Below are 22,213 nucleotides of genomic sequence, written 5' to 3'. Positions count from 1 at the left end.
TGCTGCGACATCCTTGGCACAGGATGAGCTTTCTGGAAAATGCACGTAAGCCTCAGCGACGTGCATTAGGTAGTATGTATTTGGTAAGCTGCTGCACCTCGCGTGTGCGCTGTCAGTGTGCCAAGTGGTCGCATCATCGCGTCAAAAAGTTCTCGATCTTCGGTAAAAGAAAACAGGGCGCCTATATTCCGTACCAGAGCTCTATTTCGTATTCCATGGAAGCCATAGACCACCATATATATATCCATCCGAGGCCGTGGAGCCAGCATCTGCCACAGAATATGTTCTACATTGCTATTGCGACTTTGACTAAGAAAGTCGCTGTTAGAATTTACACGTGCAAAAATAATGAATTTAAGCGGGATCAATGTTTTAACTCTCATTCGGTCAAACTATCAACCTAGCAGTGTAAACACACCGGGCTCGCTGATTTCGCATATCCATGCAAGTCTTCTCCGGCCTAAGTGCTAATACAACCAGATTTGGAACTTGTAGATACTCCGTTAACACTAGATAATAAATAGGCTCTCAACACGTTTAGATGCATAGCTTCCAAGAGAGCGCGAGAGAAATGTAATGTGTGAATAACCTTGCTCGAACCTGCGAGCCCTTGCCGCCAGTTTAGAGAGCTCAATAGCGCATTCAAGTCACCTATTTCCGCCTACCACACAATGAACCGTCGCACACGCTGGACGGCAGGGAGCCTGGGCGAAGAAGACTGTGGAGCGTTTCTATCTCGCTGACTTTTGCCATCGACTTCATCGAGCTGCGCCATAGTCTGTGTAACAGTTGGAACTGTTCCGGTTCCCGAATTTGACATTCGTCGAGAGCTAAAGGGAGCGGTGGTGTTCGAGAATGGCGGAGCGGTTATCGAGCCTGATGGGGCCGTGGACAAGCGAGAGGCTCCTGCGGCTCGTTAGTGTCTTTTTTTCTTTTTTCTTTTTTTTTTTTTTCCTTTTTGAAGGGAAGGTGGATTTGAGCTTATGGCATACCTGTTGGCATAAGACCTTGGCTGTTCTGGGTGACCTTCGTGGATGGTCGGGCTACGGTTTTGAAGGTCGACTTGCCCGCACCGCCTGACTTGTCCGGTATCACCAACCCATTGTTCAGCTCAGCAATTTGTGAGGGGATAGCCGCGTTCTCTAGGGGCTGATCTTTAACATATTCCTTCTTCCCATCACCCCCGTTCAAATTCTGAAAGATCCGGTCTTTGACAATATCGACATCCATGCAAGTTGTGTAGATTTCAGCTTTGCCTTTGGGAAGACCAGAGTCGACATTCGGTGCAGTAGGCCAGTCCCACACCCAGTAGAGCGTGTAGGGTTTATCGATAGGGACGTTTTTTGGCAGAGCGATGTCTTGCTGGCACCACAAATCCGCCCCCATCAGTTCGTTAGGTTTATGAGCAAATTTCTTCTGACGTTCTTTTGAAATCGGCTTATCATTGATCTGGTAACATCTGCCGTCGTCGAAATTTTGCCGTGACAGTAGTATCCCTCTCCGATCGCCTCCGGTGCCGTCGGAATTCCAAACTTTATGAATTGATAGAAGGGTGTCATCAGGCCGAGGATCGGTGGTTCCGTATACGTAAACGTCTCCGCGATTATCTGGCTTTCCAGGCTGGCTTTCAGGTAGAGTAACATGACCATTCTCTTGAAACCTTAAAGCGATAGCGGCTCCAGGGTTTGCTTTTAATCGTGGGCTTCCTTCTGTTTGTTCAGGAGAGCGTTGTGTTTCTTTGCAAATCTTGTCACTCTTTGATATCCCAGAATCGGCGGGCCGAGTGTTGGGAGGAAGAAGATATGTCATTTTGGGATCGCTAAACCCTGGGTCGCTGCGCTTGACGTTCCCACGAGGGTATCCTGGCTCGCCAATAAAGGTACCATTAGGAGCAATATTAATGAGTTGCTCTACCCAGCTGTGACCCGTCACAGTCGGTGCTAGTAGAAAAGAGAAAAAAAGGACCATCAAGACCCTGCTTGGGTCTATTTTCGCAAACAGCATGCTTGAATAATACCTTTGGGTTTGGTTTCGAAACATGAAAAGAGGGGTGGTGTGAGCAGAGGACAGTGTTACCGAGAAGGGTTGCGAGGCTGTCAACTAGAAAATAAAAAAAAAAAAAAAAAAGGAATCGGCCAGCGATTCAAAAACCGTTCAAATTTATGAATCTAAGGGCGAACAAAGGATCAGATCAACTATGTGACTCGAAAGTATGCACTCTTGACGAAGGAATGTGTTTGAGAGAAATATCTACTTCATTATAAAGGAAACAGAATGCTGTACAAGGCAAGAGTGAAAATTCCGTTAAAAAAATAATTAACAATACCTGACAGAAAATTCATCAATCATGCTGATGAGTAACAATGTGAACAATACACATTGAGAACAATTGACTCAAAAAGCAGCCTGTGAAGGTGCCAGAAGGCTTCAATGACTCCAATATATAATAACAACGCATTGGACCAAATTGCCAGGGTATCAGGGCAACCCTGGAAGCCTGGATTCCTGTTGCAAAATAGAATATTTTGACATCTCTATCAATGCTTTTTGATACTTATTCCAACATCCCTGAAGGGATTGAACAATGGATGATCCAAAGCCAACCGATCTTGAGGTTTTAGGCATCAGCCAGACAGGGCCTTGGAGAAGCACGAACATAGCGTTTCAAGGAGCTGGATAGCACCGTTGCTTTCAGAGCCAGAAATAACCCCGAAATCCGACCTGGAGGCGCGTACAAGCATTGGCATGGGTGATGTTCCAGTCCGTTTGGCTGCTAGGTGAAGTTCCCCAGCGGGATGCAACCACAAACACCCGTGTCTGGTATCGGGGTGATTGGTTCCACACACCTCCTCGGACGGCTATCAAGTGCCACTCAGTGCCCATGCCGCCGCTGTGCTGCTGCCAGTGCTCGCACGTGCTGGTGTGGTGTTGCTCGACGGTGTGAAACGCGATGGCGGATGTCGTCAGAAACGCTGGCTTGGCGGAGCCGTTGATTGGCCGTTGGAGCCTCTGTGGCCAGGGACCAGTCTGTGACCAATCAGCTTCGAGCTCCCTGCGCGAGGTCTTGGCGCGAGGCTCACGAGTCGCGCCCACAAACAGCACGGCCACGACCACGCGCGGAGCGGCATTCAGAGGGGCGGCTTCATTGAGAGTCTTGCACAAGTTCAGTTGCCGTCAAGGGGATGGTGCCGAATGCCTGAGGTTTACCAAGGATATATGCTTGTCCATACACATAATGTTTACTTCCAACAGTCTTACAGTCATCGCAAGGGAAAAAGGACTCAACTGACAGCCACGCCCAACTTCGTGAAGGAGGTCACATGCCTTGAATGACAGCGTGTTAGTATTGTTCCTGAAATCCTCAATGTAACTGCAAGCGGGAGAAGAACCAAAGGCTCGCTTGTCTCAAAATCAAGGTTCTGTTTTCGGAACAGCGGAATCAAGCTCTACACCGGTGAAAGCTTGATGATCTGATGATGTACCAGGTACTTTCTCGACTGAAACTTTTTTTATTTTCCACAGAATACTCCGTACTCTCGTCCACATTTGTTGCAACAGTATGTTTGTGTTAGTTCTTGCTCCCCCTCACCTGCCCCCCAGTCGATTTCGGACTCCGGATGTCCCTCGCGCATCGCTGTATGCTGTACACTGCGTGCCTCTGCTGACTAGTTTTGAAGGAATCATAACTATTTGGATGGAATGGATGCCAAATAAGATCGTAGATTCGGAGAGACCAAGGTTATGGTGGCTTGTCATGTCGCTTTCTCCAAGGTATGGACTCCCGAAATCTTGGTCGTCTCTCAAGCTACTCGACGTGCACCGTAGGTCGCCACATATAGACCATTTCAACAGATGAGAATAGACTATTGCATAACAAACCTCAGCCCCGAACTCAGTACGAACCTGCACGTACAACTGATTGGCTTGGACGCCAGTATGAGGCTAATTCAAACCTTTGTGAATGCGTTGTTGGCAATCTCCGGGGGGCTCTGGTTGCAACCAACGATTAGGCCCAGATTAAAACTGGAGGAAAAGCAGTTATCAGTACGGAGTAATGGCCCAAAAGATCAACCCACGAATTCGTCGGGGGGATAGACGTTGCCTCGAATGAGAGGCCCCGTGGTGAATTTTCCTTTTCACATAATAGACATAACATCCTCGTCAACACATTTAAAAGATCTTCGTGACGATCGAGATTTGTTTCAAGTGACGGTACGTAAATTATGCAATGTGGTTACCAAAGTCCTGGGTTAGTATGTAACTTGATACCCCCAGCGTCTCGGCGTTTTCGTTTTGCAGAAGCGCGACGCGGAAGCTGAAGCAGTCTGTGAGAGCTGCGATTCAATAATTATGTATTCTTAACAGCACTGGAGCAGGAGTTGCTTGGATCACAAGACTGAGATATTTGCGTCGTTCTGGGAGTCAGCCAGCCATTATTTAACTGCCGCCTGCTTGAGGCATGTATGAATGTATGTACCGGGTACGAACGGGGATCCCCATCTGTGGTGTGAAGAGGCGTTGTTTTAGCGGTAATTCTTGTCCCAACAAAACGGGCCCCCGCTTAGCTAATCACAGGCTGGGCTGCGGATTCGCTGGGTGAAAGGGGGCACAAACTTCGCGAAAGCTGCGCTGAGATCACCGAGATATTAATTCTCCGCCCTCAGATAATAAACCTGACTCCCCAGAGTCTGGCCTCCTCCTCCTCCTCCTCCTCCCCTCCGCCTTCCCGTCTGTTTTCCCTCCGCCTGTCTCCTCGCCATGTCTCTGTCCTAGATCCGGATTCGCAGAGCTCCAAATAACGCCCTCGCCACTCATCCACCCTCGTCCGCTTTTGTTACCTTAACAAAGCCTTCCTAGCCACGGTCCTCCCAGCTTAGAGCTTCCGATTCATGTTTTGAATGTGGTCAATCGCAATCGTCCAGCCGTGTCCTTCGTTTTTAGCTAGAGGTAAGTCATCCATACCAAGGATTTACCTTCTCAATGGCTCCTTTCATTCGTGCCGTACTTCGTGATACGAAATATTCCTTTTTTATTATTATTATTATATTTTATTTTTATTTATTTATTTATTTATGTTTTTTTTTTTTTATAAATAAACAATAAAAGAAAAGAAAAAGACTGTTTCTGATTGAGACCGCATCTCGTCGAAGTCTGAACTAACATCATACGCTAGCATCTTTTCTAGTCGCTTATACTCCGAATTTCCTATTTTCAAATTTCCCTAGATATCCGGGCGGGGAAAAGCGAAGCGTTTCAACAAGGAGCCCGTCATGAGAGGCTCCTCCCTGCTCCCTCGTCGTTTTCGCGAGGTCACCTCTGCCGATTCTGCGGATGCTGGATGGATGAATCGCCATGTGACGAAGCTGCTGCAGGTGGTTTCGCGTCGAGCTTGCTTTCATCCTATCCATACGATCGTCGTCATTGCTCTGCTCGCGAGTACTACATACGTGGGTTTGCTGGATGGTACATTATTTGATTCTGTGAAGCAAGCAAATTATAGTCCCGGCTACCTCGATGTCGATACGCTTCTTGCGGGTGGAAGAAACCTACGACTTGGCCAGCAGACGGGCTGGAGATGGCAAGTCGACGATACGTTCAAGCTGGGAGACAGTGACGTACGTCCCATCCCATATCCCCACGCAAACGCTGCTCTTCTAGCAAGTTCTAACGCTTTGGGGTTATCATTAGGCTGCACGACATCTAGCCTTAACCACTTTCGTTTTCCCTGACTCTTCGGCCCGTTCGCCTCAGATAGCTCCGCTGGCGGAGAATGTGCCGCTCCCTCCCAATTCCTCGGCCCGCTCGGTTCCACATACCCCTAGTCTCCTGGCTCCAATCTCGCAGGATTCTTCTCTTGCTTTCGCGGTCCCTTACGATGAAATATCTCCCTTCCTTCAAGCTGTACGAGAGATCCCTGACTCATCCGGTCTGAAAGATGGAACGGAGCAAAAGAGATGGATAATGAAGGCCGCTCGCAGCCCAGTGTCTGGCTCGCGTGCCGCTTTGCGAATTTGGCTGACCGAAGCCTGGACGTCCTTTATTGACCTATTAAAGGTATGTCTTATGCTAGTAATCCAAGGCTAGAGATAACCCGCCACTGACCCGGCTAGCATGCGGAAACGATTGATATACTTATCATGGTTCTGGGATACCTCTCCATGCATCTTACTTTTGTGTCTTTGTTTCTGTCTATGAGACGACTTGGATCCAAATCCTGGCTTGCTGCCACGGTACTCATTTCTGGCGGGTTCGCTTTCCTGTTCGGCTTACTCGTCACTACCAAGCTCGGTGTTCCGATCAATATGGTGCTGCTTTCTGAGGGGCTGCCATTCCTTGTTGTTACAATTGGATTTGAGAAGCCGATTATCCTCACCAAAGCTGTACTTTCGGCATCTTTGGGAGGCTCCAGCCAAAGCGCTGCGGGTCAAGGGAGTGATGCTCGAAAGGCTCCTCCTGTCCGATCCATCCAAGACGCTATCCAACATGCCGTTAAGAACAAAGGCTTTGAGATCGTTAGAGATTATTGCATAGAGATCGGTATTTTGGTGATCGGTGCTGCTTCTGGCGTCCAAGGAGGCCTTCGACAGTTCTGCTTTCTCGCTGCCTGGATTTTATTTTTTGACTGCGCGTTGCTGTTCACATTTTACACTACAATCCTTTGCATCAAGCTTGAGATTAACCGGATTAAACGCCATGTGGCACTTCGAAAAGCCCTTGAAGAAGATGGAATTACTCGTCGCGTTGCAGAAAATGTCGCTTCGAGCAACGATTGGCCAAGGGTGAATGGAGGAGAGAACGGCCAAGGCTCAAACGTGAGCTCCAGTGGTATTTTCGGCAAAAAGGTCAGGGCGAGTAGTGTCCCCAAGTTTAAGTTCCTCATGGTTGGAGGCTTTGTGTTGGTCAATGTCCTCAATCTATGCACCATTCCCTTCCGCAGCCGACAGGATGGCCAGATTATGCCAGCATTGGCAAAGTTGTCCAACGTCCTAGCACCGGCACCGATCGACCCATTCAAAGTCGCTGAAAATGGCCTCGATGCGATCTATGTGAACGCAAAGAGCCAGGGGTTAGAGACGGTAGTTACGGTTCTGCCGCCCATCAAGTATAAGCTCGAGTACCCATCTGTTCACTATGCAGAGCCCGATACTAGCGTGTTCGATATTGAGTATACAGACGTCGTTGGTGGTAGGGTTATCGAGAGTCTCCTAAAGAGCTTGGACGACCCCATAATCAGCAAATGGATCATTGCCGCGCTGACCTTGAGCTTGGTTTTGAATGGCTATCTCTTCAACGCCGCACGCTGGAGCATAAAAGAGCCTGAAACAGAGAAAGTACCCGAGAAACAACAACCTGAACCTCTCCCCAAGCCAGTTGTGGTCAGGCAACCAGTTGTGAAGGCAGATGGCTCGGTCAGGACCCGTGAAGAATGCGAACAAATGCTGAAAGACAAGCTTGCTTACCTTTTGGATGATGAAGAGCTTATTGACTTGTCAATTCGAGGCAAGATTCCCGGATATGCTCTTGAAAAGACTATGGAGTGTGAAGGCATGAGCCGTACAGATGCGTTCACAAGAGCTGTTAAGATTCGAAGAGCGGTTGTGTCAAGAAACGCGAGTACCTCAGCCACGACCGGATCTCTTGAATATTCCAAGGTTCCTTACCAGCATTACAATTACTCCCTTGTCCACGGTGCTTGCTGCGAAAACGTCATTGGTTATCTCCCTCTCCCGCTAGGAGTTGCAGGACCCTTGACCATTGATGGCCAGAGCTTCTTCATTCCTATGGCAACAACAGAGGGTGTCCTTATAGCTAGTACGAGCCGCGGATGCAAGGCCATCAATGCCGGAGGCGGTGCAGTTACTGTTATCACCGGTGACGGTATGACCAGAGGACCGTGCGTGGGCTTCCCAAGTCTTGCTCGTGCGGGCGCTGCCAAAGTCTGGCTTGACTCAGAGGAAGGACAAACCGTCATGAAGAATGCATTCAATTCAACGAGTCGCTTTGCAAGACTCCAGTCTATGAAGACTGCTCTTGCTGGAACTTACCTGTATATCCGATTCAAGACGACAACCGGCGATGCCATGGGTATGAACATGATCTCGAAGGGTGTTGAGAAGGCCCTTCATGTCATGGCCACGGAAGCTGGGTTCGAGGATATGGCCACCATCTCCGTGTCCGGAAATTTCTGCACGGATAAGAAGCCCGCGGCTGTCAACTGGATCGATGGTCGAGGCAAGTCTGTTGTCGCAGAAGCCGTCATCCCAGGAGACGTTGTGAAGAGCGTCTTAAAGAGCAACGTCGATGCCTTGGTCGAGCTTAATATCAGCAAGAACTTGATCGGAAGCGCCATGGCTGGCAGCGTTGGTGGGTTCAACGCTCATGCTTCCAACATCGTCACGGCATTGTTCCTCGCCACCGGTCAAGACCCGGCTCAGAATGTGGAGAGTAGCAATTGTATCACTATTATGAAGAAGTAAGTTTGACTGCTGTTTTACGTATTAATAAAGCAAAAGGACCCATGCTGACCTGTCACTCTCATTTCCAGCGTGAACGGTAATCTTCACATCAGCGTTTCCATGCCGTCCATCGAAGTCGGCACGATCGGAGGCGGTACCATCCTCGAAGCACAATCCGCGATGCTCGAACTCCTGGGTGTGCGTGGCTCTCACCCAACTACCCCTGGTGACAACGCTCGTCGTCTCGCACGCATCGTGGGTGCCGCTGTGCTTGCCGGAGAGCTCAGTCTCTGCAGCGCCCTTGCCGCAGGACACCTGGTCAGGGCACACATGGCTCACAACCGGGCAGCTCCTCCACCGACACGGTCGATGACCCCCGTTTCGGCCGCCGTGGCTACGACGTTGACGGATAAAAAATGATGACGAGGATATTATGCCTTTTTCCTTTTTTTTTCTTTCTTTTCCTTTTCTAGTTGTTTTTCTCTATCTCCCGGAGTTTCTTGTTTTGGGGTTTGATGCGTGGTGCGATATTCGGTTGTGCTCCCACATACCCCTTTAGAGGTTTTATAATATAAGATATACTGGTTTCTGCTACCATGAGCAAGTGTATATAAGATGGAAAAAAGAGGCAGATGTAATGTTTAGCATTGAGAACAGTGTCAGATTTTAGGATGAGACAAATACATGGAGGAGATATATCCATGTCTAATGATGATAAACAAATGAAACGGTCAGTCCAATTAAACATGTGTGCGCGAGAGAGAGCCTCTTGTCTTCCAAAGCACTGCATATTCCTGAAATGGGCTGTAACCCCGAGAAGGATTGGCTTATTCTAGTTATGAGTTTTGTGTGTGTGTGTGTGTGTGTGAGTGTGTGAGAGAGAGAGAGAGTTGGACGTTTGGTCAATTTAATGCGCATTTCGTCCACCCAGGCAGATGGAGTCAGAGTCACGGCAACAGAATGCAAACTGTGAATCCTTGTCCATAAAAGCCATCAACCCTGCCACTCCCATCCCATCACCCAAGTGAAGTCATTTTCAACAAGATAATCCCTTCTGGATCCTCATTATCCTCATTTATTTCCCCCCCCGCCCAACAAAAATAATTCTCCAGAGCCGACCGCGATGTGCTGCCGCGTCGCATTTATGTAAACCCAGGGCGGGACGCTGATTGGATCGCGGGGCGTGTAGTCCGGGGTCGAAAAGGAGACAAAAAGGCTGTTTTTTTGTTATTTGTTGGTTAGTTAAATGCTCGACAAACTCGCCCGCAGCACCGCCAGCAGCAGCAGCATCATCAGCATCATCAGCAGCAACCAGCCAACCAGCCAGCCAGACCTCAAGGGCCGGCCGCTCCTAATTGCCGCTGGGTTGAACTAGTTAACTAGCTACGGGGTATTATTTTACTTTCACACTCTTCCTTTTCTTTCTTCCTTTCTTCCTTTTTTTTCTTTTTTGTTTTTGTTTTTTTTTTTTGTTGGTCCCTTTTTTCCCTTTTTTTTCTTCTTTGCGGTCCTTAATGATTTTCTACCTTTCTTTTCCCTCTCTCGCTCTTTTTACTGGATCTGGCAGATAATTTTTCTTGTCCTACGTTCATTCGTTGATCTCGTTGCTTTCTTGTATCTTATTGTCATTTATCTTTATTTTCCCGGGTTTCCGAGAGACATCGTTGGATCCGAACGGAGCAACCCGAAGTTGTTGATCAAGAAGAGCCTGTAGAGAGCTAGACAGACAGACAGACAGACAGACGGGGAGAGAGAGAGAAACTCACGGCGGAGACTTGCACGACAACCCTTCCTGCGTCTCTGTTGGACAGACCCCCGATCCGCTCTTTTTTTAACTTGCCCTTCACTTACCAAGGTCTTTCTTTTGATGCGCCCATCCGCCAACGAGCTGGCAATGTGTTAAAAGAATGCGAGGGTTTGCAGTTCTAGAGGGGGTCTAACATCTACATCTGGCAGTACATACATTCTACATACATATACGTGTACGATAAACTTCGAATCTAGACTCGTCGCACCCTTGGTTCCCAAATCGCGTTTTGTCTCCCCCCGTGATCGCCCAAATCGACAACGCTTGAATGACGGTTCGCCCGTTCAGCCGCCCTTTCGAGATCCTCCCTAACCTCCCGTTGTCACGGCCGACGCTTCGGAATATAAACGATGTCTACAATTTCTATGGATGGAAGCGAATGGTCTGGGATCAATCAGTATCAGTCCAGCGGCAAGTCGGAACCGTCTCTTTCGCCTAACCTCGCGAACCATGGCAACCTGCCCACGCCTCCAGCGTCAGGTGGCTTTTTGTACAACGCCCTTGGATCGAATCCTCCTGATACCAACGGTCTCGCGCCGCCCCTCCGCAGCAATGGCGCGCCCCAGAACCCTTCCCCTCCGAGCTCGATCGTGTCGGCGCCAAGATCGAGAGCCAGCGACGGAACGCTGTCGGACCCAAATAGCCGGAGACATCGCCGGATGGAGGAGATCCTATCGCAACATTACGCTCTCTTGAAGAGATTCCTACAGGGATCCAAGGAATACGACATGAACGAGATAAAAGCCGCCCGCGCACGTGATAAATTAAAACGCCTGTCGCCGATCCAGTTTCTCGATATGAGTACGGATGTTTACGACGAACTTCAACGCCGTCTGGCCGCTGCAGCTGCTAATCGTCCTGGCGCACCGCGTGTAGACCTCCCGCCGCATCTACTCCCTCGCCCAGAAGTTCACGCGAAGCGGAACCAGGCTCGTGAGAGGCTCGCCTTGCTGCACACACAAAGGTTCAGGGAACTTGCCATGGATGTGCTTTGTGATTATGAACGGAGGTACCCGCACCTTGTAGGCCACGATATGAGTCGTCACGGGAGTCCCGCGCCTAGCCTTCGGGGTCGTTACGGCCCTGGCCCCGAGCCTAACGGACCGGGTAGGCCGCGGTCTGCGCCACGAGGACCGCCGCCCGGTCCCGGAGGTAGAGGGTATCCGCCTGGTCCACCGGGCGGTCGATTTCCTCCCAGACAGGGATCACTGAGTGCAGGAGCAGGATTGGGGATCAATGGAGAGACGATACCGGAAAACGCGCCCTACCAAAAATCTTTCCAGAGCAATACGATCGTGCCGAACAAGAGTACGCTTGTTGAGGACGATGAGAGCGCTGCCTTCGATGACGATGACGATAACAGACGGAGTGATGCTTTTGCGTTGGATAGAGTCCTGGATAGCAGAAGAGGAACCGCTGCAACCCTTGGGCTTTCCGAACTTGATACCAAAAGGCTCCAGGATGCTGAAGCGCAAGTGTCGGCGTTACAATCCAAAGTGGAAGAGTTGGAATCGTTATTAAAAGGAAAAGAGGAGGAAATTGACGTTCTTCGCAAGAGTGAAGGAGACAGCTTAAATGTACTCTATTTCTCCCCCTCCTTTTTTTTTTTTTTTTTTTTTTTTTTTTTTTTTTTTTTTTTGGCGTGGAATCTTTCGACTAACTCACTACCCGCAGGTGTTGGAGTCTGAGAAAAAGCAGTGGCAAGATCTCGAAAATGAGCTTACGAATAAATTGTCGGATGCCCAGAATTTGAACGAGTCTCTTCGGAATGAACTTGAAAACGCGCGACGAGAGCAGGAAACGATGGAAAGGGAAATGCAGGAACATCTTGAGCAGATGCGCCTGGAGCAAGAACAGCAGCAGAAAACCCGACAAGAAGCAGATGCTGCTGCTGCTGCTGCTGCGGCAGCCGCCACGGCCGCTGCAGTTGCAGAGTCAGACGGTGGTGAATGGAAAGCGAAGTTTGAGCAGCTGGACAAAGAGCATCAGGCCCTCAAATCAGAATTTCAGCAGCAGCAGGAAATCACAGACCAAGTGAGACAGCAGGCATTAAGCTCATTAGAAGAAATGAGGGCTCTGGCAAGCGATGCCAACTGGGAACGCGAGGAAAATCTGACACGAGAGGTTCACCGATTAGAGGACGAAGTGAAGCAGTGGAAGAACCGATACGCGAAAATGAAGACCAAACAGCGTCATTTGCGGTCTTCCTCTCTTGGATTACCCGGCCACATTCAGGATGCCACGGTTTTCACAAAAGGGCACGAACTAACGCAGCCTGACGGCCTGGTCAAAGATGTGCATATTACGAAATTCCAAATGGCCATTGACGAATTATTACGGATTGCACGGTCAAATGAACCGCCATTGGTTCTGGAGCAGATGAAAGCGGTCGTCGTCGCCGTGCGGCTTATGATCCGGGATATCGAATTGGCAAATGAGAAAGGAGATGATTACGGCCAACCCCGTATCAGAGCCAAAAATAGAGTGTCTGCTACGGCGAATAATCTAATAACTGCTTCGAAGAACTTTGCCAATTCAAACGGCATATCCCCCGTCTCTCTTCTTGATGCGGCGGCCTCGCATCTCACCGCCGCTGTGGTCGATCTCATTCGCAATGTTAAGGTCCGACCAACTCCTGAGGATGAGTTGGGAGAGGAAGATGAATTGGATAACCTGGCCCCCATGCAGTCGCCAGGCTACTTCAGCACGGCGCCCAGCCAGGCCAGATTCAGCGGGAATGAGTCCGTTTATAGCGCGATAAGTTCACCTTCATTACGCTCACGAAGCCAAACATATTCCCGCATCGCAAGCGCAAAACTCACGCGAGCAAGCGGCCAGAGCTTCGGTGGTTCTGGGACAAAATCCGGCTTCGGAGTCCAGCGAGGCTCTGATCGAGAGCTGGGAGAGCTTAGGGTATACCTTGAGGACCAAACAGAGGGCCTTATTCAATCGATCCAGGCCCTGGTGGCTAGTATTCGCGCGGAAGACGATATTTCCGTTGTCAGAACCCACATCACATCCATCTCCAACGTGGTCAAGAACGTCGTTTCTTGTACCGAGGACGCAATTGCCCAGCCTAATGCCAATCGTTCTCTGCGGGAGCGTGCGGGGCCGGTGATCGGGCTGCTTTCGAGTTGTTGCGACAAGCTGATAGAGGCGGGTGACCAGGCTAGCAGCCCAGAGCAGATCCGTGAGGTGACGGCCAAGTTGCCTCCGATTGCATTCCAGATTGCACGCGAAACAAAGGAGCTCGTGCAGCGGGTGGACCAGTTGGAGATGGAAAGTCAGGATGACGATGACTTTCGATGAATATAAGTGGTGGTAATGGGGAGTTTATCGAACCTTTCTTCAACTTTGCTATGCAGCCTTGCGATTTCTTTTCTCTCTATTCCATTTTGAGAGTCCCTATGCCCCCGGGGTTTCTTTTTACTTTAAGTATTTCTTATGTTCTGGCTGGGCTCTCTCGATTACTTTTTTCGACCTTCTGTCTTCATTTTATGCCTGCTTCGGACAATTTCATGATCTGAGCCGTCTGTTATTATTTGGGCTATGATATCTCTTCAGCGTTCTGTTGCACCTCATCAACACTGTTGTCTTATTCCCTAGATTCTACTTCTGGGCGCTATTCCCCTTAAAGTATTTGTTTCAGCCCATTATGCTATACTACCCAGGGTCAATGGCCCTATTTTTCATTCTCCTTTCATTGTCGTTTCCAGCTTCGCTTTTTCTCTTTAGAATTTCGAGTTCGTTGGTTACCGGACACTCTGTGTCACCGGGCTTTTAAGTGTATTTGATATCTTGTGTTCGATCGGACTAAATGTGTATTTATGCCAGCAGTGTCCATTTTCAATCACCGGGCAAGGCTTCGCGTATGTTTAGTTGCTTATGTTAAAGTCCAAGCAACGTTTTATTACATAATCAGTGCGTTTCGGAGTATATATCTTCCGAGGGATTTTCTGCACAACAGGTATTTTTCGGCGCGTTTCATCTGAACTGGCCTCTGGTGCTGTACATAAGCTACATTGATTGCTCGTTATCCTTGGAAAAAATCCACAATTATCTTAAGGTACGTAACAGCTATTTCTCTTGTTATTGGTACCGCACACGATCCAATTGCTATCAATGCTACGAGAAGTCGTTGATACAAGCCATCTGGCTACGCTCTGCTTTTCACGAACGGAGCTTCAAATGGAGCTCCAAAGGCCCCAAAAGTGCAGTCAATTGAGTGCCAGAGGTGCCAGAAGTGCGGGTAAAGCCGCCGCATATGAGCTTTTGTGCACTGCTGCCCCCGGAACATCCACTGGAAGAAGCATGCAGCTCTTGATCCTCAATCTCCCTCAACTTCACTCCCAGCAGGCGTCGTGTCTGAGCTAACTCGGTTGCCGTAGACGCCAAACCCGCTTAGGCCTAGCGCAATTCGTAACCCGGAAAGCAAGGGTCGATTATCTAATCTGCGCCGACAACCGCCGAACGATACGTGACGGAAAACAAACCGCAACAAGGAAAAAATGCCCCTCCTTGCGCGCTGCCCCACCTTGCTCTCTGCTACCCCGCCTCTGGTCACTTCGTCTACAAGTGCTGCTCTCTCCCGCTCTCTTCCTCGTTATTCTTCTTCCTCTCTTCGACCCATTGCTCGTCCTTCCATCAATCTCTCCACCAAGAAAAACTCCCAATTCTCTCGACAGTTTCACGCTTCCTCCGCAGCCATGACGATCAAGACTTTCTTCGACGTCGAATACACCGATCACTCGGGAGCTAGTAAGTTGTTCATCCTCCCTTTCACGCTGCTCCTTTTTTTTTTTTTTTTCCCTTTCCTTTTCCCGTTTTTTGTAATTGAGAGGTCCTATCCATATTTTTGATATATCGCCTCGTGAATTGTCTTTATGGCACTCCAGCGACCGCTAAGGGCAGAATCGCTGTTCACATCCCCCCTCCCAGCATCAATTGGTCTCACATTCCCTTCAACTTACTAATACTGCTGTTTTTCCTCACTCCAGAGAAGACTGAGCGGATCGTCTTCAACCTCTTCGATGAGGATGTCCCAAAGACTGCAGAGAACTTCCGTGCTCTCTGCACCGGCGAGAAGGGCTTCGGATACAAGGGTTCTTCTTTCCACAGAATCATCCCCAAGTTCATGCTTCAGGGTGGTGACTTCACTCGCGGCAATGTGAGATTCTCCAATCGCTAAACCACGCCGATTCGGAAATTGCAACTGACCAAGACATCTGTTTCCAGGGCACTGGTGGCAAGTCCATCTACGGTGACAAGTTCGCCGATGAGAACTTCAAGCGCACCCACACCGGCCCTGGTATCCTGTCCATGGCTAATGCCGGCCCCAACACGTAAGCTACATCCCTGGTAGACGAGAGACTTCGTTGATGTACGTTTGGATAGTCGTCGCTGACATCTTACCACTACGGCTAGCAACGGCTCTCAATTCTTCATCACCACCGAGAAGACTAGCTGGCTTGACGGCAAGCACGTCGTCTTCGGTGAAGTTGCCAACCCTGAGTCCCTGCAGGCTGTCATGAACATCGAGAAGACTGGCAGCAGCTCCGGCGCCATCACCACCAAGACCAAGCCAACCATCGTCGACTGCGGTCAGCTCTAAATCTGCCATTTGGCCCCCAAATCTTGAAAAGGATAGGATGTAACGGACGAAACGGGATACATATGGGGCGGCTGTTTTAAATAACGACCAAAAACTAAGACTACTTTTCAATTAATACGTATGCCATCCGCTGTGGCTTCCCGCCTTTTCCAAACCTTTCTCAGCTGTGCTTTACCGCCTTCTCTTGCCGTTGATACCGGGAGCTCTTTCTAGTTGTTGAGCTGATTTAAATTGTCCTCGACTTCTGAACGGGCACTCAGGTGGAAAACCTTCTCTCATAACTGGTAGTCTAGTCAATGATATGCTATAAGTTATGGTGTATTATTTGCTCTTTGGAATCTAATGAGTGTAATGGTGCAATGGAACAACCTCTCTTCCAGAAGTCTTTTTTTGGTCCAGATTTCTTGTCATGGTCGCAAGATTCGACACCAGCAAGGATGCTGCCATACACGTAGTCACAAATATTTGCTTGATGCCACTCTTAAAGCAAACCTTGAGCCAAATGAGAGACATGGCACTGATCTTTTCTTGATAGCTCACATTGAGTACATAATGGTACCACCACCTCCGATAGGAAAGTTGATAATGTGAGGCCTCAAATGATGAAATCTAGGGCGAGATGCTCGCTCAACTGCGCATCATGAGCATAGTGAGACGATGGGAACATTAACTGGATTTGATGTTTAGATTTCTATAGCATTATCTATGTGCTATATGGTTCCCTCACCATGCTGGGCAGGTGGCACCACAGCTTGATATCGACTAGGCCTGTGATGGGTGACTTCTGACCCTTGGGACGGTCGAATACCTTGTGAATCCCCTCCCAATTCCGCGCTGGTTGGAAATAAAATTCCCCACTCGTTCCTCTATCGCATGCGATCATCGACAAGAAAACAACCCGATGAGCCATAAGCCATAAAATATTCAGGGCTATATGCCACGATGGGCCGATATTTCTGCACCTGTCAATAGCAACAGTGATGCCAGTCGCCCCCCACTCGGGTAGCACCAAGTAGGGGACACGGAAATGGGCAGTTATCCGACTATCGTTCAAAAAGTGGCGGAAGCTGTGGGGATCGCCTGAAGCGGGGAAGGAGTTTTCCCTAGGCTTGTCAAGAAGGGCAAATGGTCCCGGCGCCTTCATATCCCATTGGGCAACAAAAAGATCTTTTTCTTCTCTCCCACCCCACTCGACAGCGTCTGTATCACATCAAGGGGCGTGGATCGATCGTAATTACGTTGCTCCCTCACGAATCTCACCCTACTCTTCACGGCTCCATATCCATACCGGCCTGATAGCCTGTTTCTCCCTCAAGAACCCTCCTGCCTGCGCTCTTCAACACCCCATTTAATATCTCTCTCACCTGCTTACACCCGTCAATTCCCACCGCAAACATGGTCTCCAAATACGATATATGGACGCCAGACTCCATCCGCACGATAGAAAGCATCTGCTCCTCCTCTTCGCCCTCTTCTGAAGCACCCGCAACTGGATTCGTGTTTGCGACCGTCATGTGCGGCAATTCTAGTTCTTCGGGGCGAGATAGATCGAGCAGCGGATCCAAGCTTTCGTTTATTCCGCCTACTCGCGACTGGGCGAGTTCAGCGGCGGGAGTAGAGGCACGGCCACTCATGCCTACTGTGCACGCGCAGAGGAGGCCTGGCATGGGGATGCCGGCGTCCACCAGGGCAAGGGTACAGGCGTTTATGCAAGCAGCAAATATGGAGCCGTCAGAAGAGAGCACGGAGACATGAAGTGATATCGTGCTGTGAGGGTATATGTGAGTATGCAGGTGTGGTTGGAAAGCGTCGCGCAGAGCGGACGAGAGTTCAGTCGTAGCTTGTCTAAGTTGTAGGAGTCAGAATTCATTGTAACAAAGACAAAAAGGTCCAAGCCGGGTCTCAATTGGCGGGAAAAATGGCTTAAAATAGAATTACCTATCGCCTCCACCACCACCTCCTCCTCCACCGCCAGCCATCATGCTTTTCTTCTTCCTGTCAACACCCGCGAACCCGGCTATGTTTACAACCACTGAGACCACAGCTCCTCCCCCTCCACCTGCAGTTTCAGATCGCTTTCCCTCGGCGGGACCGTGGACATTGCATACCACGACGGTGTTCCCCATTGCGAGATATGAAGAACCGGAGCTAGCTGGGTTCGTGGAGATTTGAGCTTGGACAAGCCGGAGCTCGTTCCATCTTCGGCCATCGAGACGGAGTCGGGTGAGACGGTAGGTTGTAGAGGTATCGAGGGGCATTGTGACAGGTCCCGCTTTTTTCTCGGTGGGATTTCCAGCGTATTGGACGGATTGGCGGGCGCGTTGTTCTCCCCGTCGCTTCGCTAGGCTTTTTGTTTTGCGATTATGGATAGCCCTGTAAGGTTCCTCGGATTATAGTCGGCCCGAGGACGGCCTGAGGTGTCTTCCACAGGGCTGCTATTTACCTTCTGACCGCAAATCGCGCCGTTGATCTACCATCCCCAAAGCTGCTTGACATTCATCGGGGCAATTGCTGTTATCCTTCATCTCTGTATGGCCTGCGAGAGAGCATGTTGATCGGGTAATCCGTCATAGAGAAGTAGTGTGAGCCAAAGGTGATGGATCTACCGAATCCGGCCACACTCTTTCGTCGATATCGGGTTGGTTGGGTTGACGGAGCGACACATTGATACCTGTTTTGTACCTTGTCCTCTTTTACCCTCTCTTCCGAAATGCCTTCGTCTCTCAGGTTTCATCAGAGAGATGTCAAGTTCGGGATTTTACCCTCAAGCCTTAACTACATCATGAGCATATAGTTAAGCGTGGTCCGCCACATCCACAGTATCGTTCTGCCTTCTATTGGATTGCCGCCAGCCGCTCTTTCTCTGTGGTTGGATTGCATGTGCTCCCTTTGCTTTTATGGCCTGGCCCTTCTCGTCCACACTTAGGCCCTTGAAAGTTCCAAGTGTCCTGGCTCGCCCGCAAGAATCCCAGGGATCACTCCGGAAGCATGATCAGCCTCGGAAGAGGGGGGGGAAGAAGGCAGCATACGATGTCTCGGACGGTGGGAAGCTGCGATATCGATTTGGACTGCACAGATGCCACGCATAGCAGGCGTTGACCAGCCATTGCGGTTACTACCGTGCCTGGTTTCTCTAATGCTGGGGAGCCGCGACCGGGTGTCTTGCAGCAAGAGCGCGGGCAGCCAGCCGCCGTGCGCTCCGTCGCATCTTACGAGTAGACGACTGCAGCGGAAAACACACATGCTTTTCTCTTCTCTCCCTGTCCATTGACGTGCTATTCATTATAGTCATATCATCTAGAATTTGATTTGATTAATTTGGTGACAATGAGCCATTTAATGCATTTGAAACTTTCCCTCGAGCGGCATCTCCGGGCCAAACCTTCCCGGATGAGCACGGTTATCGCCGAAGCTCTGCCGGAACGTCTTCCTGTTGAGGAGGAATGCAGCTCTTCCTACAGCCCAAATCACTTCTACCCCGTGCGTCTCGGAGAGATCTTCAATGAGAGATACCAAGTCGTTGCAAAACTTGGTTTTTCATCCAACTCAACTATTTGGTTGGCGAAAGACCTTCACCAGTGTGTTCCGTTCCATCCTTGCTCAAGGGCTATCACTGACGGAATAGATGGCGTTGGCGCTCGGCACGCTACGTTGCCGTCAAAGTAAATGCGAACCCTGACGATGTCAAGAGTGCTGCTGAAAGGGAATTCCAAGTCTCCCAGCTTCTCGAAGGGACCAAATCACGCCTCGTCAATAGCAAGCCGGCCGGGATTACGGGACACCAGTACGCCCACATACTACAAGACTATTTCAACCTGAATGGGCCGCATGGAGTCCATTTCTGTACCATCTCTGATCCCTTGGGAGAGTCTCTCGAAGATTTAAAGCAGCGCTTAGAAGGGAGGATTCCTTTGAATCTCCTGAAGGCTGTCACCAGAATGATACTCAGAGGCCTTGAGTTCCTTCACGCCGAGTGCCTCTTCATCCACACAGGTACCTTATCAGTTCAGAAGATTGTTCCGTGTCAATTTCCCGGCGCTAATAGATATCCAAGATCTGAAGCCGGAAAGCATAAGGTTAACTCTGGGGAGGTGGAAACCTCAAGCTGTCGCGCGGGCCGAACGGAAAACACCACGGCCTCAGAAGAAACTCGAAGATCGGACAATATATACTTCGCGCCAGGCCGGCGATCTCAACGACCTGGTAAGAGTAGTGATCACTGACTTTGGAGCTTCGGTGGCTGGAAATGACTGCTTTCGGTATGAGCATCTAATACAATCCCTTCCATACCGCGCTCCAGAGGTAATCATTGGGGCGGGATGGAGTTATGGTGCCGATATCTGGAATCTCGGCGTCATGGTATGAGTGAATTTCCTGCCAAACTCTGGAGATGACGCTAAGCTATCGCGCTAGATTTGGGACTTGCTTGAAGGAAAGAACCCATTCGATTCAATCTCTAGCATGAACGCAGCTTCAGCTAGGAAGCATCTTGCTCGTCTCATCGGCTTCCTCGGGCATCCACCAAACGATCTTCTTGCTCGGGGGTCAGATACCCATCGATATTTTGATGATAAAGGTAATGTTCAAACTATTCTCCACTTAACTACCCAGCTAATGGGTTGGTAAGGCAACTTTCTATCTCCCGAACTGATACCCGAGAGTGTTCCTTGGGAAGGCCTTCTTTCTCGTGTTCAAGGGAACGAAAAAGCCATGTTTTTAGACTTCATCAGGAGAATGCTGTGCTGGAGGCCAGGCGATCGAAGCAGTGCCGAGGAACTTCTTTTACACCCGTGGACGAGCCAAGTGAAGATTGAAAGGCTTATAAGTCGGGAGTGGTGTCACTAACTACTTCCTTGGAGAGTTGGCAATATTGAATCCCCTTCAAGACGACTTCTATGGGGCCTGTCCTTGGCAACTTTTCAGGGTATACCCTCCCAGACATAACAAACTGAAGCGCACAACTCACTCATTTATCTTCGTGCACAGCTTCCAGAGTGAAGGGAAATGTATAAGGTAAGTAATGGGATATTGCTGGATTGCTGGATTGCTGGATTGTTGGAAATAGATGGCTCTAATTAATCATAATCATGTAAGTCATTGAAGATATGGGAAAAGAAACATTGGGCCCAAAAAAAAAAAAAAAAAAAAAAAAAAAAGAAGAAGAAAGAAAAAAAAGGAAAAGAAAAAAGAAAAAAAATTAAGAAAAGCGGGATAAAAAAAGGTACAATATTATTAATTACATAGTTACTGAGTAGATTAGAAGCTAATAATAATAATGTTATTATTTATATTGGCCCTGACAGTCATTGTCTACTTTCACCCTGTGACGTTCTAACTGACAACTGCATAAGATAGTCAGACTCTTAACCTGTGCAGGTTATCCAGGGACCAAAGAAGGATATTCTAATTTGATCGCTAAGTGCCATTGACACTACAACATCTGATAGAACCTTTCTGCACTTCAACTCTAAAACAGTGTACCTGGTACGAAAGACATGAGAAAAGCCCTGATGATCATTGCTGGTATTCGTGTGCGTCGCAGACACCAAAAAAACCGTTTAATATCTTCACATAGCATATTCTACCATTTTATGATGAGTTACCCAAGGTTGCTTTACTTGCAGGCATATCTCCATTCTGGCCTTCTGGGATGACTCCTTTGGTGCATTCCAGGCTAGAAAAATTGGCGAAGATAAGAGCTGTTGATATTTATTAGCAATGATTCTGATCTGGTTTAATAGGCCTCCTGTCCATAATGTCTTCGTGGATTGTCCCTTCGATCCTGATTCTGGGAAATCTGGGCCAATTGGACTACAGATTCAAAGAACCGAAAAGACCCCCCTTGCTGTTATTTCAATGGTGATCATGCGGTTAGAAACCGCTGGTATAAGGACCCATCAAAAGCCGCCGAGGAATGGCAACAGGTTAACATGAGGAGGATTGAGGGGCTTCACGTCAGAGAGGCGGGGGAAGCCAGAGAAGAGGCGGCAGAGATTGGAAAACCAACCCACTCTGTACTCACTTGGGGAATCACGAAGGCTTCTAGAGGAAGTTGTCCTGGAACCAAAGCCACCAGTCAAAGACAGCGTTCTGCACCGCGGGATCAGGGAACTTGGCCCATTCACCAGCACTGCTGAGTTCCAGGACGCGTTGACAGATGGCATCTGCCCTCACACTCCAATCCTTCCCTGCAAAATATTTGGTGAAGAAGCCCTCCATATCTTGAAGGGTGCACCAACAAATCTCTTCAAATATCCTCTCTTCCACCAGCTGACACATCTGCACAGGTCCTTTTTGTGACAATGACATGGCTGTGTCAGCTACCTTTTAGATGACAAG

At 49.2% G+C, this 22,213-nt stretch overlaps 7 protein-coding genes across 7 annotated transcripts; 4 read left to right on the top strand and 3 right to left on the bottom strand.

The window, feature by feature from the left end:
* Window positions 1-661: 661 nt before the first annotated feature.
* D8B26_003835 (uncharacterized protein) lies at window positions 662-2,349 on the bottom strand (the record flags this gene model as incomplete). The annotated part of the gene is made up of 3 exons (XM_003071695.2): window positions 662-906; window positions 993-1,918; window positions 2,327-2,349. 3 exons carry the CDS (start codon window positions 2,347-2,349, stop codon window positions 662-664), a joined length of 1,194 nt encoding a protein of 397 aa, XP_003071741.2.
* A 2,591-nt stretch (window positions 2,350-4,940) lies between these two features.
* On the top strand, window positions 4,941-9,194 carry HMG1 (3-hydroxy-3-methylglutaryl-coenzyme A (HMG-CoA) reductase isozyme). The gene is made up of 5 exons (XM_003071696.2): window positions 4,941-4,947; window positions 5,174-5,615; window positions 5,689-6,054; window positions 6,111-8,473; window positions 8,546-9,194. The coding sequence occupies exons 2-5, from the start codon at window positions 5,271-5,273 to the stop codon at window positions 8,874-8,876; spliced, it is 3,405 nt and encodes a 1,134-aa protein (XP_003071742.1). The 5' UTR covers window positions 4,941-4,947; window positions 5,174-5,270; the 3' UTR covers window positions 8,877-9,194.
* A 1,419-nt stretch (window positions 9,195-10,613) lies between these two features.
* SPA2 (component of the polarisome) lies at window positions 10,614-13,932 on the top strand (the record flags this gene model as incomplete). The annotated part of the gene is made up of 2 exons (XM_003071697.2): window positions 10,614-11,840; window positions 11,938-13,932. 2 exons carry the CDS (start codon window positions 10,614-10,616, stop codon window positions 13,570-13,572), a joined length of 2,862 nt encoding a protein of 953 aa, XP_003071743.2. The 3' UTR covers window positions 13,573-13,932.
* A 323-nt stretch (window positions 13,933-14,255) lies between these two features.
* Window positions 14,256-16,259, top strand: CSR1 (phosphatidylinositol transfer protein csr1). The gene is made up of 5 exons (XM_003071698.2): window positions 14,256-14,329; window positions 14,652-15,021; window positions 15,261-15,430; window positions 15,499-15,605; window positions 15,688-16,259. Exons 2-5 carry the CDS (start codon window positions 14,772-14,774, stop codon window positions 15,872-15,874), a joined length of 714 nt encoding a protein of 237 aa, XP_003071744.1. The 5' UTR covers window positions 14,256-14,329; window positions 14,652-14,771; the 3' UTR covers window positions 15,875-16,259.
* A 321-nt stretch (window positions 16,260-16,580) lies between these two features.
* Window positions 16,581-18,207, bottom strand: SKI6 (Exosome non-catalytic core component). Its single transcript, XM_003071699.2, has 2 exons — window positions 17,813-18,207; window positions 16,581-17,719 (listed from the first exon to the last, which is right to left on the bottom strand). The coding sequence occupies exons 1-2, from the start codon at window positions 18,130-18,132 to the stop codon at window positions 17,143-17,145; spliced, it is 897 nt and encodes a 298-aa protein (XP_003071745.1). The 5' UTR covers window positions 18,133-18,207; the 3' UTR covers window positions 16,581-17,142.
* Window positions 18,208-19,201: 994 nt separating this feature from the next.
* Window positions 19,202-20,500, top strand: D8B26_003830 (uncharacterized protein; the record flags this gene model as incomplete). The annotated part of the gene is made up of 4 exons (XM_066124279.1): window positions 19,202-19,452; window positions 19,500-19,867; window positions 19,929-20,233; window positions 20,288-20,500. The coding sequence occupies 4 exons, from the start codon at window positions 19,202-19,204 to the stop codon at window positions 20,498-20,500; spliced, it is 1,137 nt and encodes a 378-aa protein (XP_065980359.1).
* A 1,416-nt stretch (window positions 20,501-21,916) lies between these two features.
* On the bottom strand, window positions 21,917-22,183 carry D8B26_003829 (uncharacterized protein; the record flags this gene model as incomplete). Its single annotated transcript, XM_066124278.1, has 1 exon — window positions 21,917-22,183. The coding sequence occupies one exon, from the start codon at window positions 22,181-22,183 to the stop codon at window positions 21,917-21,919; it is 267 nt and encodes an 88-aa protein (XP_065980358.1).
* Window positions 22,184-22,213: the final 30 nt, after the last annotated feature.

The sequence above is a fragment of the Coccidioides posadasii genome, chromosome 2 (assembly GCF_018416015.2).
Source record: "Coccidioides posadasii str. Silveira chromosome 2, complete sequence".
NCBI classification, from domain to species: Eukaryota; Fungi; Ascomycota; class Eurotiomycetes; order Onygenales; family Onygenaceae; genus Coccidioides; species Coccidioides posadasii.
The sequence above is the reverse complement of the archived record's forward strand: the minus strand, read 5'-3'. Positions and strand labels throughout refer to the sequence as shown.

Coding starts and splice junctions, on each gene's coding strand:
- HMG1 (XM_003071696.2), top strand. CDS start 5,271: ATGAGAGGCTCCTCCCTGCTCCCTCGTCGTTTTCGCGAGGTCACCTCT. Junction 5,616..5,688: donor TCAAGCTGGGAGACAGTGAC/GTACGTCCCATC, acceptor GGTTATCATTAG/GCTGCACGACATCTAGCCTT. Junction 6,055..6,110: donor CCTTTATTGACCTATTAAAG/GTATGTCTTATG, acceptor TGACCCGGCTAG/CATGCGGAAACGATTGATAT.
- CSR1 (XM_003071698.2), top strand. CDS start 14,772: ATGCCCCTCCTTGCGCGCTGCCCCACCTTGCTCTCTGCTACCCCGCCT. Junction 15,431..15,498: donor GTGACTTCACTCGCGGCAAT/GTGAGATTCTCC, acceptor ATCTGTTTCCAG/GGCACTGGTGGCAAGTCCAT. Junction 15,606..15,687: donor GCTAATGCCGGCCCCAACAC/GTAAGCTACATC, acceptor CACTACGGCTAG/CAACGGCTCTCAATTCTTCA.
- SKI6 (XM_003071699.2), bottom strand. CDS start 18,132: ATGCCCCTCGATACCTCTACAACCTACCGTCTCACCCGACTCCGTCTC. Junction 17,720..17,812: donor GGTGGTGGTGGAGGCGATAG/GTAATTCTATTT, acceptor CCTACAACTTAG/ACAAGCTACGACTGAACTCT.